The sequence below is a fragment of the Schistocerca serialis genome, chromosome 6 (assembly GCF_023864345.2).
Source record: "Schistocerca serialis cubense isolate TAMUIC-IGC-003099 chromosome 6, iqSchSeri2.2, whole genome shotgun sequence".
NCBI lineage: Eukaryota > Metazoa > Arthropoda > Insecta > Orthoptera > Acrididae > Schistocerca > Schistocerca serialis.
Window position 1 is genome coordinate 684,477,194 of NC_064643.1, and position 16,921 is coordinate 684,494,114.

The following is a 16,921-nucleotide window of genomic DNA, read 5'->3' on the forward strand; positions in this document are numbered from 1 at the left end:
TATAGACTTAGTGTTATGAAGTCTTTTCTGAAAGTATTTGCGTGGAGTGTAGCTTTTGAAATATGGTGCCACAAAGGATGCTGAAGATTGTATGGGTAGTTCACACAACTAGTGAGGTACTGAATAGAAATGATTGGCAAAGAAATTTGTGGTCCAACCTGACTAGAAGAAGGGATTGGTTGATAGGATATATTCTGAGACATCAAGGAATCACCAATCTAGTATTGGAGGGAAGTGGGGGGAGAGGGAGGGGGGATACACATTGTAGAGTGAGAACAACAGATAGATACAGTAAGCAGATTCAGAAGGAAGTAGGTCACAGTAGTTATTCCAAGATGAAGACGCTTGCACAGGATACAGAATCACAGAGAGCTGTATAAAACCAGTCTTCCACTGAAGACCACAACATGAGCTAGATGATTTTTTTCAGTGCAACTCATATACACAACAAGATTCACTCAAGCAATGAGATTGTTGTGGTTATCATTCCAAGAATAGTGGGTGTAAAAAGAATAGTGTTATATTGCAGGGGATGTAGCTTTAATAGAGATGTAAGATATTCTGTATTTGTAATATAGGGTGTTTCAGAAAAAAATTATCCGATTTCAAAACTTGTATATTCTACATGAACAAAGACTGAAACTTGGGAGTACATTTCAATTTGTGTATCAAAATTAAAAGTTTACCTTAGCACCAACTGTGTGTAAATTCAGCAAAAGGATTTTTGAGTTTTTGATTTCAACAAATGCAATTCAATAATATGAATGTGTGGTGTCTGTCCTTTCGGATATTTCCAAGTGAATTTTCATTTACTTCTTAAAGTAGCTATATTTTTTGTTTATTTCTGGAGGGTTTAGTAGTTAAAATATCCAGTCTCGCTACAACGGTACTGTGTTCACTAGTCCCTCTATCCATTTCAATGCTCGTTATTAGCTCAGAATTATTTGTTGCGAAGAGGTCAAGTGTGTTCTCGCAATCGTTTACTATTTGTGTAGGCCCATGAACTAAATGCTTGAAATAATTTTCTGAGAATGTGTTTAGCACAGTTTCAATTGATGTGTTATGCATACCTCTGGATTTAAACATGTATTTTCGCCAACATGGTGGTGGTGTGGTCTTCAGTCCTGAGACTGGTTTGATGCAGCTCTCCATGCTACTCTATCCTGTGCAAACCTCTTCATCTCCCAGTACTTACTGCAGCCTACATCCTTCTGAATCAGCTTAGTGTATTCACCTCTTGGTCTCCCTTTACGATTTTTACCCTCCATGCTGCCCTCCAGTACTAAATTGGTGATCCCTTGATGCCTCAGAACATGTCCTACGAACCGATCCCTTCTTCTAGTCAAGTTGTGCCACAAAATCCTCTTCTCCCCAATTCTATTCAATACCTCCTCATTAGTTATGTGATCTACCCATCTAATCTTCAGCATTCTTCTGTAGCACCACATTTCGAAAGCTTCTATTCTCTTCTTGTCCAAACTATTTATCGTCCATGTTTCCCTTCCATACATGGCTACACTCCATACAAATACTTTCAGAAACTACTTCCTGACACTTAAATCAATACTCAATGCTAACAAATTTCTCTTCTTCAGAAACGCTTTCCTTGCCATTGCCAGTCTACATTTTATTTTATATCCTCTCTACTTCAACCATTATCAGTTATTTTGCACCCCAAATAGCAAAACTCCTTTACTACTTTAAGTGTCTCATTTCCTAATCTAATTCCCTCAGCATCACCCGATTTAATTTGACTACATTCCATTATCCTCGTTTTGCTTTTGTTGATGTTCATCTTATATCCTCCTTTCAAGACACTGTTCAACTGTTCTTCCAAGTCCTTTGGTGTCTCTGACAGAATTACAATGTTATCGGCGAACCTCCAAGTTTTTATTTCTTCTCCATGGATTTTAATACCTACTCCGAACTTTTCTTTCGTTTCCTTTGCTGCTTGCTCAATATACAGATTGAATAGCATCGGGGAGAGGCTACAACCCTGTCTCACTCCCTTCCCACCACTGCTTCCCTTTCATGTCCTTCGAATCTTATAACTGTCATCTGCTTCTGTACAAATTGTAAATAGCTTTTCACTCCCTGTATTTTACCACTGACGCCTTCAGAATTTGAAAGAGAGTATTCTAGTCAACATTGTCAAAAGCTTTCTCTAAGTCTACAAATGCTAGAAACATAGGTTTGCCTTTCCTTAATCTTTCTTCTAAGATAAGTCGTAGGGTCAGTATTGCCTCACGTGTTCCAACATTTCTACGGAATCCAAACTCATCTTCCCCGAGGTTGGCTTCTACCAGTTTTTCCATTCATCTGTAAAGAATTCGCGTTAGTATTTTGCAGCTGTAACTTATTAAACTGATAGTTTGGTAATTTTCACATCTGTCAACACCTGCTTTCTTTGGGATTGGAATTATTATATTTTTCTTGAAGTCTGAGGGAATTTCGCCTGTCTCATACATCTTGATCACCAGATGGTAGAGTTTTGTCAGGACTGGCTCTCCCAAGGCTGTCAGCAGTTCTAATGGAATGTTGTCTACTCCCGTTGCCTTGTTTCAACTTAGGTCTTTCAGTGCTCTGTCAAACTCTTCACGCAGTATCATATCTCCCATTTCATCTTCCATAATATTGTTCTCAAGAACATCGCCCTTGTATAGACCCTCTATATACTCCTTCCACCTTTCTGCTTTCCCTTCTTTGCTTAGAACTGGGTTTCCATCTGAGCTCTTGATATTCATACAAGTGGTTCTCTTTTCTCCAAAGGTCTCTTTAATTTTCCTGTAGGCAGTATCTATCTTACCCCTCATGAGATAAGCCTCCACATCCTTACATTTGTCCTCTAGCCATCCCTGCTTAGCCATTCTGCACTTCCTGTCGATCTCATTTTTGAGACATTTGTATTCCTTTTTGCTTGCTTCACCTGCTGCATTTTTGTATTTTCTCCTTTCATCAATGAAATTCAGTATCTCTTCTGTTACCCAAGGATTTCTACTAGCCCTCATCTTTTCACCTACTTGATCCTCTGCTGCCTTCACTACTTCATTCCTCAAAGCTACCCATTCTTTTTCTACTGTATTTCTTTCCCCCATTCCTGTCAATTGTTCCCTTATGCACTCCCTGAAACTATGTACAACCTCTGGTTCTTTCAGTTTATCCAGGTCTCCTTAAATTCCCACCTTTTTGCAGTTTATTCAGTTTTAATCTACAGTTCATAACCAATAGATTGTGGTCAGAGTCCACATCTGCCCCTGGAAATGTCATACAATTTAAAATCTGGTTCCTAAATCTCTGTCTTACCATTATATAATCTATCTGAAACCGTTTAGTATCTCCAGGGTTCTTCCATGTATACAACCTTTGCCAACATATCGAGTGTAAATTGAAGTCACTACCAACAATAATTTTAAGAGTTGTGTATGTGTTTGAAATTGGACTCAAGTTTTCTTTGAACGTTTCAGCAAATGTATCATCTGAGTTGGGAGGTCAGTAAAAGGATCCAGTTATTATTTTATTCCAGTTACCAAGAATGGTCTCTAGCCATACTAACTAACTGGAACTACCTAGTTTACCTTCGCTACAAGAATAACTAATTCTAACAGCAACACACATGCCACCACCAACTGTGTGTAGACTATCCATTCTGAACACTGTTAAATTCTTTGCAAAAATTTTGGTTGGTTTGTTGGTTGGTTCGTGGGATTAAAGGGACCAGACTGCTACAGTCATTGGTCCCTTTTTCCAAATATTAAAAACACCCACAGAGAATAAAAACGAGTAACAGAATAGAGCACAGATGACACAGAACAAGAGAAACTGAGACAAAAAAATGGTTCAAATGGCTCTGAGCACTATGGGACTTAACTTCTGTGGTCATCAGTCCCCTAGAACTTAGAACTACTTAAACCTAACTAACCTAAGGACATCGCACACATCCATTCCCGAGGCAGGATTCGAACCTGCTACCGTAGCAGTCGCGCGGTTCCGGACTGAGCGCCTTAACCGCGAGACCACAGCGGCCGGCACTGAGACAAAGACCAGACAAAACGAACTAAAATCACACAGAGTGTGACGGTGGTTGGCCGACCATAGAAATAAAAAAGGAAAAGCCAACCACTTAAAACACATTAAAAAATCAGTGTAAAACTGGAGGCCAAAGGCCAGAATCAACACAAAACAATAAGATAAAACAGAAACACTTAGATTAAATGATAAAAAACCCCTGCCCGAATAAAACGTAAAACTAAGTCAGCCGTAGCAGAGTCATTTGTTAAAATGGCAGGGAGCGTGTCAGGCAGTGCAAACGACTGCCTGAGCACAGCTAAAAGCGGACACTCCAATAAAATATGGACCACTGATAAAACGGAGCCGCAGCGACATAGAGGCGCGTCCTCACGGCGCAATAAGTGGCCATGCGTAAGCCGAGTGTGCCCAATGCGCAGCCGGCAGAGGACAACAGACTCCTTGCGGGAGACCCGCATGGACGACCGCCACACAGTCATCGTCGCCTTGATTGGACGGAGTTTGTTGGGCGTGGGCAGATTGTGCCATTCAGTGTCCCAAACCGATAGAACTTCACGGCGTAAGACTGCCCGCAAATCAGTCTCCGGGAGGCCAATCCCCAGAGACGATTTACTAGTGGCCTCTTTCGCCAGGCGGTTAACATTCTCATTGTCAGGTATCCCAAAGTGGCCTGGGGTCCACACGAAGACCACAGAGTGGCCGCAATGCGCAAGAGTATGCAGGGACTCATGGATAGCCATCACCAGACTAGAATGAGGAAAACACTGGTCAAGAGCTCGTAAACCGCTCAGGGAATCGCTACAGATAACGAAGGACTCACCTGAGCAGGAGTGGATATACTTTAGGGCTCAAAAGATGGCCACCAGCTCAGCAGTGGAAATGCTGCAGCCAGCCGCCAAGGAACGTTCTTCGGAATGATCCCCTAGAGTGAGCGCATAACCGACTCGACCAGCAACCATCGAGCCGTCAGTGTAAACAATGCCAGAGCCCTGATACATGGCCAGGATGGAATAAAAGCGGCGGAGGAAGGCCTCTGGAGGGACTGAGTCCTTCGGGCTCTGTGCCAAATCAAGCCGAAGGCAAGGGCGAGGCACACACCATGGGGGCGTGCGCAGAGGTGCCCAGAAAGGAGGTGGAACAGGGAAAAACCCAAGCCCAGAGAGGGACCTTTTGACGCGTACGGCGATCGGACAACCCAACCGGGGCCGACGGTCTGGCAGATGGACGACTGACTGCGGGAACAGGACACGGTAATTTGGATGCCCGGGCAAGCTAAAAACATGGGCAGCATAAGCAGCCAGTAATTGTTGGCGTCGTAACCCCAGTGGAGGGACACCTGCCTCCACTAATATGCTGTCCACAGGGCTGGTGCAGAAAGCACCAGTGGCAAGGCGTATCCCACTGAGGAGAATTGGGTCCAGCACCCGCAATGCAGATGGGGATGCTGAGCCATAAGCCAGGCTCCCATAATCCAGACGGGACTGGATTAACGCCTGGTAGAGATGCAACAGGGTAGATCGGTCGGCGCCCCAGCGGGTGTGGCTCAAGCATCTCATAGCGTTTAGATGCCGCCAACACGCCTGTTTAAGCTGCCAGATATGAGGCAGCCAAGTCAACCGGGCATCGAAAACCACCCCCAAAAACCTGTGTGATTCCACCACTGAAAGAAATTTGCCGGCAAGATAAAGCTGTGGTTCCGGGTGGACAGTACGTCGCCGGCAGAAATGCATAACGCAGGTCTTGGGTGCCGAAAACTGGAACCCATGAGCTACAGGCCAAGACTGCACCTTGCAGATAGCACCCTGTAGCTGACGTTCAACAGCTGCAATGCCAGTAGAGCTGTAGTAAAGGCAGAAGTTATCAGAATACAGGGAAGCGGAGACAGAATTTCCCACAGCCACAGCAAGCCCGTTAATGGCTATTAAAAACAGGCAGACACTTAAAACAGAACCCTGTGGCACACCGGTCTCCTGGACGTGGAAGGAACTATATGAGGCCGCGACTTGCATGTGGAAGGTACAATACGACAGAAAATTACTGATAAAGAGGGCCCCGAAGACCCCATCCATGAAGCGTAGAAAGGATGTGATGACGCCATGTCGTATCGTATGCCTTCCTCATGTCGAAAAAGACAGCGACCAGGTGCTGACGGCGGGCAAAGGCAGTACGGATGGCCGACTCCAGGCTCACCAGATTGTCGGCGGCAGAGCGGCCTTTACGGAACCCACCCTGAGACGGAGCCAGAAGGCCCCAAGACTCCAGTACCCAATGCAAGCGCCGGCTCACCATCCGTTCGAGAAGCTTGCAAAGACGGTGGTGAGGCTAATGGGGTGGTAGCTGTCCACCTCCAAAGGGCTCTTGCATGGTTCCGAAACGGGGATGACAATGCTCTCCCGCCATTGCGACAGAAACTCACCCTCGACCCAGAGACGGTTGTACAGGTCGAGGAGTCGTCGCTTGCAGTCCACTGAAAGGTGTTTCAGCATCTGACAGTGGATGCTATCTGGCCCGGGAGCGATATCAGGGCAAGCGGCAAGGGCACTGTGAAATTCCCACTCACTGAATGGAGCATTGTAGGATTCAGAAGTGTGGGTGTGAAAAGAAAGGCTCCGACGTTCGATCTTTAATGGAGCGGAAGGCCTGGGGGTAATGTGCAGAAGCGGAACTCATAGCAAAATGCTCTGCTAAGTGGTTTGCAATGACGTCGGAGTCAGTACAAACTGCTCCATTCAGTGAGAGCACAGGGACACTGACAGGTGTCCGATAGCCGTAGACGCGTCGAATCTTGGCCCAGACCTACGATGGAGAGACATGGAGGCGAATGGTGGACACATACCACTCCCAGCACTCCTGCTTGCTTTGGCGGATAAGGCGGCGGGCCCGCGCACACAGCCATTTGAAGGTGATGAGGTGTTCAATGCAGGGATGTCGCTTGTGACGCTGTAGTGCCCGCCGGCAATCTTTAATCGCTGCAGCGATCTCAGGTGACCACCAAGGCACAGTCCACTGCCGAGGGGACCCAGAGGAATGGGGAATGGCAGATTCGGCGGCAGTAATGATGCCGGTGGTGACCGATTGAACCACCGCATCAACGTCATCATTAGAGAGAGGCTCAATAGCGGTAGTGGAGGAGAACAAGTCCCAGTCAGCCTTATTCATAGCCCATCTGCTAGGGCGCCCAGAAGAGTGACGCTGTGGTAGTGACAGAAAGATCGGAAAGTGGTCACTACCACACAGGTCGGCATGCACACTCCATTGGACAGACGGTAAGAGGCTAGGGCTACAGATTGAAAGGTCAATGGCGGAGTATTTGCCATGCGCCACACGGAAGTGTGTGAAGGCACCATCATTTAAAATCGAGAGATCGAGCTGCGACAATAAATGCTCAACGGTGGCGCCTCGACCTGTTGCCATTGACCCACCCCACAGAGGGTTATGGGCGTTGAAGTTACCCAATAGCAAGAAAGGTGGCGGCAATTGGGCTATCAGTGCAGCCAGGACATGCTGCGAGACATCACCATCCGGTGGAAGGTAAAGACTGCAGACGGTAACAGCCTGTGGCGTCCACACCCGAACAGCGACAGCCTCTAAAGGTGTTTGGAGAGGGACAGACTCGCTGTGCAGAGTGTGAAGGACATAGAGGCAGACGCCACCAGACACCCTTTCATATGCTGCCCAGTTCGTATAATAACCCCGATAGCCACGGAGGGCGGTGGTTCGTATTGCTGGAAACCAAATTTCCTGAAGAGCAATGCAGAAGAAAGGGTGAAGGCTGATAAGTTGTTGGAGCTCAGCTAAATGGTGGAAAAAACCGCCGCAGTTCCACTGGAGGATGATATTGCTCAGGGCTGAGAAAGGCGTGAAAGGACTGGGAAGGCAATTTACGCCGCTTGTTCACTCACTGCCACCGATTCAGTACCCGTGCGAGTGGCATCCATGGCGTCTGAGGGACCGGCGAGATCAAGGTCCGCAGCGGATGCTAGAATCTCGACCTCATCCTCAGACGCAGAGCTTGAAGGGTGCGGTGGGGTCGGTGCCACCGCAAGTTCTTTGGCCTTAGAGGTCTTTCTCTTGGACTTCTCTCGCTGAACCTTGGGTTTCACCGGCTGGGAAGGCTTCACCGAATCAGTCTCCGGGACAGAGGAGGATCGTGAAGCCCTACGCCCGGCTGCTGGTGAGGACTTATGCCACTGTCGGCCGTCATCCTTCCCGCTGGTGGAACCCTGGGAAGGGAGGGTCCCAAGGGAACTCTTACGGGCGAGAGTAGCCGGTGAAGTTAGACGCTTCTCCGGCTGAGGAGCGGGGACGGACGTCCCCGACGGGTGGGAGGATGTTGCTCCTGAGGTAGGTGGTGCAGGAGCAACTGGTGGGGTAGAGCCCCCCACGGGCAAGGGGGCAGGAGGAGTCATACTGCTTATTGAGCTGGCTGGAAGTCTTGAAACTGATGGAGCTAGCACAGTCGTTGTAGCAGCTGCGTAAGAAGATGTCATTCTCACAGGATGGAGTCTGTCATATTTCCTTTTGGCCTCAGTATAGGTCAGCCGGTCCAGGGTCTTATATTCCATGATTTTGCGCTCTTTCTGAAAGACTTTGTAGTCAGGCGAGCAAGGGGAATGATGCTCTCCGCAGTTGACACAGATGGGAGGCGGGGCACATGGAGTATTGGGATGTGACGTGCGTCCGCAATCTCGACATGTGGGGCTGGAAGTGCAGCGGGAAGACATATGGCCGAACTTCCAGCACTTAAAGCACCGCATCAGAGGAGGGATATAGGGCTTGACGTCACAATGGTAGACCATCACCTTGACCTTCTCCGGTAATGTATCACCCTTGAAGGCCAAGATGAAGGCACCGGTAGCAACCTGATTGTCCTTCGGACCCCGATGAACGCGCCGGATGAAATGAACACCTCTACGCTCTAAGTTGGCGCGCAGCTCGTCATCAGACTGCAAAAGTAGGTCCCTATGGAAAATAACACCCTGGACCATATTTAAACTCTTATGTGGTGTAATGGTAACGTGAACATCCCCCAACTTGTCACAAGCAAGTAACCTGCGTGACTGGGCGGAGGATGCCGTTTGTATCAGTACTGACCCAGAGCGCATTTTGGACAAGCCCTCCACCTCCCCAAACTTGTCCTCTAAATGCTCGATGAAGAACTGAGGCTTTGTGGATAGAAAAGACTCCCCATCAGCTCTCGTGCAAACTAAGAATCAGGGCGAATAACTATTACCTCCATCCCGAGACTTACGCTCCTCCCACGGCGTGGCCAGAGAAGGGAATGTTTTCGGATCGTACTTTTGAGCATTAAATTGAGCCTGAGAACGCTTAGAGACTGCTGGCGGCTGGCCGCCAGCGAGTGATGATGTACCACGCTTCATTGTGGGTCATCCGCCCTGATGCCACCTACTCCGACCACGGGCCCTCCCCACGGGCGCCACCCAGCCGCAGCAATAGCCACCTGGCAGGATGTCCATTGCCGGGAGTCCTGATGCCCCAGGGAGATGGGCAACTACTCCTTGGCATACGTGAGGAGTTAACAGTGCAGGCATCAGTAGAGTGATCCCTGTGTTGTCAGGGGGCTACAACCAACAGGGTACATGGCGGCTCCACCACAATGGACTGGCTACCGTGCTGGATCTTAGGTGCAAAAATGTCCAAGGTCGTCGTCGCAGGTAAACGTAACACTGCAGAGTGCAGCGTGGTAATCGCACCCAGTGACATACCCCGCCCAAGAGACGGAAAATGAGCGGGACACCATTGCAATGATGAAAAAGTCAGCTAAAGGTCTCAATGCACGATGGATACAGTGCACCATGTAAGGCGCCCTTCCCCAATTGGCTCGCTCTTCGGAATAATTTAGAAAGATGGAGGTCAAACCCGAGAGGGGACCATCACATAAGGCCGAAACATTTGAGACTCCTTTTAGTCACCTCTTACGACAGGCAGGAATACCGCGGGCCTATTCTAGCCCCCGAACCCACAGGGGGGGCAAAAATTTTGTCTGAGCTTATCTCCGGCTTTAGTTAGCTTTCACTGTCTATCACGATTTGAGTGTCAGTGCTTTCTATTAGTGCTTGGAGCTCTGGTACTTCCCCAACACACCTATGACAGTTTGCAACTGTTATACCAATGGTTCCTGTATCTATGTTCTTCCTGCATTCAAGCTGCACCCTTCAAGACTGAAGCCCTCTTTGAGTTTCCCAAACATCCTGTAACAAAAAAAACTGCCCATTCCATGCCACACAGCCCCTGCTACCTTTGTTGCTGCCTTATGTGTCTGGCGGACTCCTGAACAATTCAGCAGAACAGAATCTTTTGACACTGTACCACACAAGCAGCTTGTAGTGAAATTGCATGCTTATGGAATAGTGGACCCATGATTTCCTGTCTGAGGGGTCACACTTTGTAGTAATTTATGGAAAGTCATCGAGTAAAACAGAAGCAATTTCTGGCATTCCCCATGGTAGTGTTATAGGCCCTCTGCTATTCCTTATCTATATAAATGATTTAGGAGAAAATCTGAGCAGACATCTTAGCTTGTTTGCAGATGTTGCTGTCATTTATAGCCTAGTGAAGTGATCAGAAAATCAAAACAAATTGCAAAATGATTTAGAAAAAGACTTCTTTATGGTGTGAAAATTGGCAATTGATGCTAAGTAATGAAAAGTGTGAGGTCCTCCACATCAGTGCTAAAAGAAATCCATTGAACCTCTATTACACAATAAATTAGTCAAATCTAAAGTCCATAAATTCAACTAAATACCTAGAAATTACAATTACATACACCTTAAATTGGAGAGAACACATAGGAAATGTTGTGGGGAAGGCTAACCAAAGACTGTATTTTATTAACAGAATACTTTGAAACTGTAACAGACATTCTAAAGAAACGGCCTACACAATGATTGTCTGTCCTCTTTTGGAGTGCAATGCACTGTGTGAGATCCTAACCAGATAGGATTAACAGAGTACATCGAGGAAGTGCAAAGAAGAGCAACACATTCTGTATTATCATGAAATAGGGGAGAAAATGTCATTGACATGGTACAGGATTTAGGGTGGACACCATTGAAACAAAGGCATCTTTTGTTGTGATGGAATCTCCTCACGAAATTTCAAACACCAATTTTCTCCTCTGAATGCGAAAATATTTTGTTGACATTGAACTACATAGGGAGAAATGATCATCATAATAAAATAAGGGAAATCAGGGTTCACATGGAAAGATATAGTTGTTCATTTTTTCCGCGCTCTGGTCAAGACTGAAATAATAGAGAATTATTTTAACGGTGGTTTGATGAACCCTCTGCCAGGCACTTAAGTGTGGTTTGCAGAGTATCCATGCAGATGTAGATGTATCAGCTGTACGTAGCCTACAGATCTTGCACTGCAGAACTGGCCTCCAAAGTCACCTTATTCCACTGTATACATAACAGGAAACAAAGAGCTGTCCTAATAGGAGTGAGTGAAACAATAAAATCGGAGCGGAGAACTATTAACTGTGGTGTGCGTCTTCATATTTTCATGGTACAAAGATTGTTCCCTAAAATTTTGGGCATGCAGCTAGCTGCATCAATTCGACTTCTTCTTCTAATAATTCAACTGAATACCATCCACCCATCTTCAGATGAGCCAAGGTGACTCACGCTCCAGCACTTGCTCCGTCTTTTCAAATCCGTGGACCGCACCTCTGCTCATGCAGCCACAGATAAACAAGGTGCCAGAGATGTCAATTGGCAGCAAAGAGATATGCCATATGCATGGAATCAGATCTATGGCTGTGCGGTTGATCCACATTGTGATATTGATGTATCACTGCGAACTTACTACCTAATAAATCTGCGATGGCAGAGCACTTTATTGATGCTGGGAACTTTGTGGTGTACAATAGTGTCAAAATTTTGGCCCTGACTCAGTAATGAAAGAAGCAATTGAAATTCAGTTGGTGATGAATTTAATTAACAGAGGCAGTGGCTTCAGCTTGGACAAATCATGGAATCTGGCAATTTCTGTTATAAACTTACAAAGATGGTGCAGCTCTCAGTGAAACATAGATATCAGCATTTGGAGTGACTGTGCAGCAGTAAATCTAATTCCATGCATATGTCATACCCCTTTGCTGCAGATCAACACCTTTGGCACCTTGTTTATCTGTGGCTGCATGTGCAGCGGTGCAGTCCGCGGGTTTAAAAGGACGGAGCAAGTGGTGGAGCATCAGTCACCTCGGCTCACTCTGAAGATGGCTGGACAGTATTCAGTTGAAATATTAGAAGAAGAAGAGGTCAAATTTGTGGAGCTGCATGCCCAAAATTTTATGGAACAATTAACCATGGTGTTTGACAAGGCTTGATACTTGGACCGTTGATCTTCTCAGTGTATATTAATGACCTATCAGCATCAGTGAATGACAAGGCAAATAAAGAGTGTCCCATTTATCCTGGCCACCCTAAATAACTGTTTGTCCAGATGCAAACTACAAAATGTTTCAAGCAAATGTTCTTTAACCCTCAGCAGGACATCAATCAGCATGATAGCCTTCATTGTAGCTCAGTTTTTACAAAGATATGATCAGCGGTATGACTTTTTTAAATGGCACCCTGTATTTTTTATTCAGTAATTCATTTCCTCTCCTAAAGAACTATTCAAAAATGTATCACAGTGTACCATTCACTGAAACACAATGTTATTAATTACATAACACAACACTGACTTTGAGCCCAGGATCAAAACCTTGTCCACTTGCTGGAGTTGTCAGAAAACAAATAAAAAACCAAGTAAAAACATAATACAAAATTGACTTTGACTCTCCTGTGCCACTGCCAAGGAGTAGAACATTCAAAGGTGTTCAGAGTGGTGACCCTGAACACCAATACACAGTTGCACTCGTTGAATGAAAAAATTATTTACTGCTTCCAGTGTTGCCTGCTGAAGAGAATTACAAGCAAGAACAATACGTTCCTGCATGTCCTCTGGAGTTGTTGGAATATCACGATAGACGTCTTTAATGCACCCCCAAAGAAAAAATCCAGAGGATTTAAATCAGGAGACCTAGCAGAATAAATAACTGTTCCTCCTTGACCAATCCATCTGGCAGCATATCTTTGGTTCAGAACACGACGTGCACGCAAGTCATTATGTGCTGGACACCCATCGTGTTGATACCACATAAGCATTCTGGTGTGTAGTGGCACTTCATCCAGAAGACGAGGAAGAATTCGTCTGAGGAAGTTGGCATACACTCTGCCATTTACACTACCATTGATGAAACAAGGGCCAATAATTGCAGTACCAAGCATCCCACACCAGACGTTAACTCTCCATTGACGCTGATGTTCCACCTGTCTAAGCCATCTTGAGTTGTCGCTGGACCAATAATGTATTTCCTTGTATTTACCTGTCATTTGTTTGAGAAGGAACATTCATCGGTAAATAGAACATTGGAGAAGGAGTTCGGGTTGGCGAGGATTTGCTGCTGTGCTCACTGACAGAGCTGTACACGATTCTGGAAATCATTTCCACGCAATTCTTGATGTAGGTGTACATGGTACGTATGGAGCCAGTGACATGTAAGAATATGATGTACACTGGTTTTAGGAATGCCAATCTTGTGTTCAAGCTGTCGTGTGCTCACATGTGGATTCATAAGAACGGAAGTGAGAACAGTAACTTCGACTTCTTCATCTATGCTTGTGCTACAACGATTGTGTTGTCATGGGTTGAAACTTCCTGTTTCCTGAAGCGTCACAACAAAACAAGGAAACATCCATCGGGAAGGTGGGTTCTTGTCAAGATATCGCTCTCTGCACAGTTCCGCTGTCTACATAGCATTTCGCATACCTTCAACAACAACAATAAAAGAAACATTATGTTGATGCAGTTTGTAGGAAGGACAGCCTTTACTGTATGCCTACTCTATGCAACAGTATTTAAAAGGACTAAACTACTGCACTAAATGTACCCGTACATAAGAAAACAGTATTGCAATTACTGTTCTGCTAACTTACATTCCCCATAGATGAGTAGCATTCCTACCTTTTCTTCATTGGTGTACATTCTGCTTACACAACTCTTCAACTGATGATGGTTGACAGAATGATGGGTGTGCGTTCCACTTATGTTTACACTTGTCCTCTGTCAACATCAGCACGTAGATTGTTCCATTACCCCGAGTACCTGCACTAAGTGCTGGAAGCGTCAACATCAATGTTGTGTTATGTAATTAATAACGTTGTGTTTCAGTGAATGGTACACTGTGATACATTTTTGAATAGGTCTTTAGGAGAGGAAATGAATTACCAAATAAAAAATACAGAGTGCCATTTAAAAAGTCATACCGCTGTTCATATCTTCATAAAAAACAGAGCTACAATAAAGGCAATCATGCTGACTGATGTCCCCCTGACAGCTAAAGAACATTTGCTTGAAACATTTTGTAATTTGCATCTGGACAAACAGTTATTTAGGGTGGCCAAGATAAATGGGACACCCTGTATAGTAACATTTGCTGATGATACAAGTAATTTGATCAAGGGCATCAAATCCTCAGTGCAAATTACAACTAAAACAATAACACGCCAAGTTCATAAATGAAGATTGGTAACTGTTCTAAGTGTCAAATATGACATCTGTCAGGAGAATGAGAAAAATGCTGTATCTCTGCTCATACTTAACTGATTTGAAACCACAGAAATGTGCTACTCACTTTATTACCACAAAAATAATGTGACAAAGTAGAAAATAAATACTTTATTAAGGAAGTTCTAAAGTGCCTTTCCAGGAAGCTGACTGGTTCTATGCCTATAAGTAAGTTTTTTATTAGTTAATTCTTGCAAAGTAGAAAACAACAACTACCCACTGTTAATAACACTATTTATTTACACAAACTGCACCATTACCAGTTTTGAAATGACGGTTCAGATTCAGGAGGCTGTTAATGTTTATATTACATTTGCTGTTTACATTATTTTTTGGCTTTTTCCAACAAATAACATATACAACAACTGTAATATAAATATGAAAAGCTATCTGAAGATTAACCTGTCACTACAGAACCAGTAATGGCGATATTTGTGTAAATAAACAGCATTATTAACAGTGGCTGGTTGTTGCTTCCTTCTCTGCAAGAATTAACTTGTTTTCTGTGCACAGCCAGGGTCTCAAACATGTCAGATTTTGGCAAAATCACAGGAGAAAGTTTTGTCATAATGGAAATTATAGGTTCCGCAAAAGATGCTCAGAATGGTGTGGAATACCATGACACATGGGGGTCATGACAAAGACTGAAGGCACAGTCAAGAACAGAGACAGAAACTATAAGAGTGTGACAGTACAAAGAATTTAACACTCATGCAATGTGAGTGTAGGCTGAGTAAACAAGATCTGGGCTCATGCTAGCATGCAACTGACCTTGGAGTACACGTGTTCGAATCAGGAAAGCTACAATTCCAATGTATCCAACACTAGTGCTGCTTACTATGGAATTGCAGATCACTCTGATTGTCGAATGTGAACAACTCCTCATCTGACATATATGAGTCTGGAGGGAACACAAAACGCAGTATTATATTGTTTGCACTGTTGTTGCTGTTTTTTTACCTTTTTCACCATGTGATATTGTGTTCCTAGACTTATCCTACATTACAGTATAGTATTTGTAGATGAATGTAATTTAATAGGACCAAATGAAAATCAAATAAAATCACTCATATAGGCTGCATGACTTTTATGGATAAAAAAAATGGTGTGTAGAGGACAATGAAACAAACAAATAATTTAATAAAGTTAGGTTAAGACACCAATGGTTTCCCCAATGCAATATATGTCCAGATGATGTCATGCAAATGTTGCAACACTGTTAATGTCTAATGCTATGTTTCAAAATAAATACTGCAAGTGAGATATAAATTACAAAGTCATAAACTGTCCTCATTTGATTTTATCACCATTTCAGATTCCCAAGTACTGATAAACAGCATCTCGGTAACAACTGTATTAGTTATGGCTTATTGATACCATGGTCTCCCAAGTTCACTTATAAGAAGCCGCAGGACTTTTTTGTGTGAGGATATTAAAAATCTTTGTTGTATTACAGTCCTGTTGATTGTATCCATGAACTCTAGGAATGCACTGTGGATAGTTGTAAATGGATTCAGAACACGCATGGAATTTTTGAACATGTACAGGCATTGATGAGGAGACATGTTGAAGCTTGCCTTCACATGAGTGGTGGCCATGTAGAACACTTGTGGTAATCAGTTTGTTCTCAAGTGCATATCTGCAGTTTGAATTCTCAGGTACTCTGTTATAAAATGTTAATGCACTCAGTAGTAATACATCATATCAGGGAAACTATTGGTTCATGGACCTATGATTATTAGGGTTATTTGCTTGTTTCATAGTGTCATCCACTTGCCCCTGTTTGATAGATATACAGTAGTTGTGTGACATTGAATGACTCTTTTTGAAATTTCACATATTTTTGTGTTTTTAATATTTATTCAATCTTTAATATAGTGTTGATATATAGTTGAGATTTACTGTTATATGATATTATGATAATCACGCCATCTTATTTCTCTAATACATTTTTTTCCTATTTGTAGGCAATGGTCAGAAACACAGTTTATATCAACAATATTATTGTTGCGAGTTCTCAAGGTCTCTCCTTTTTGCTTACAACTTACATTATTAAATATATTGGCAAGAAAATGACTATGGGTGAGTGCCACATGAAGTTATTTTGTAGATACAAAATAATTTACTCCCCCTACGTAAACATGATTAAATAATATCTTGAACTGTCCATGCTGTTTATGAAAACAAAGAGATCTGAAATAGTTTCTGTGTTGTACAAAACCTGACGGAGCTCTTGTAAATTCTTTATAAAATGCAT

The 16,921-nt window shown here is 44.0% G+C and overlaps 1 protein-coding gene across 1 annotated transcript in view; it reads left to right on the forward strand.

The window, feature by feature from the left end:
• Positions 1–16,921, forward strand: part of LOC126485115 (synaptic vesicle glycoprotein 2B-like) — a 299,914-nt gene that overhangs the window by 256,073 nt on the left and 26,920 nt on the right. The window contains exon 9 of the mRNA XM_050108744.1: positions 16,632–16,746. Within this exon, the coding sequence (XP_049964701.1) occupies positions 16,632–16,746 (115 nt within the window). The remainder of the gene's footprint in view (positions 1–16,631; positions 16,747–16,921) is intronic.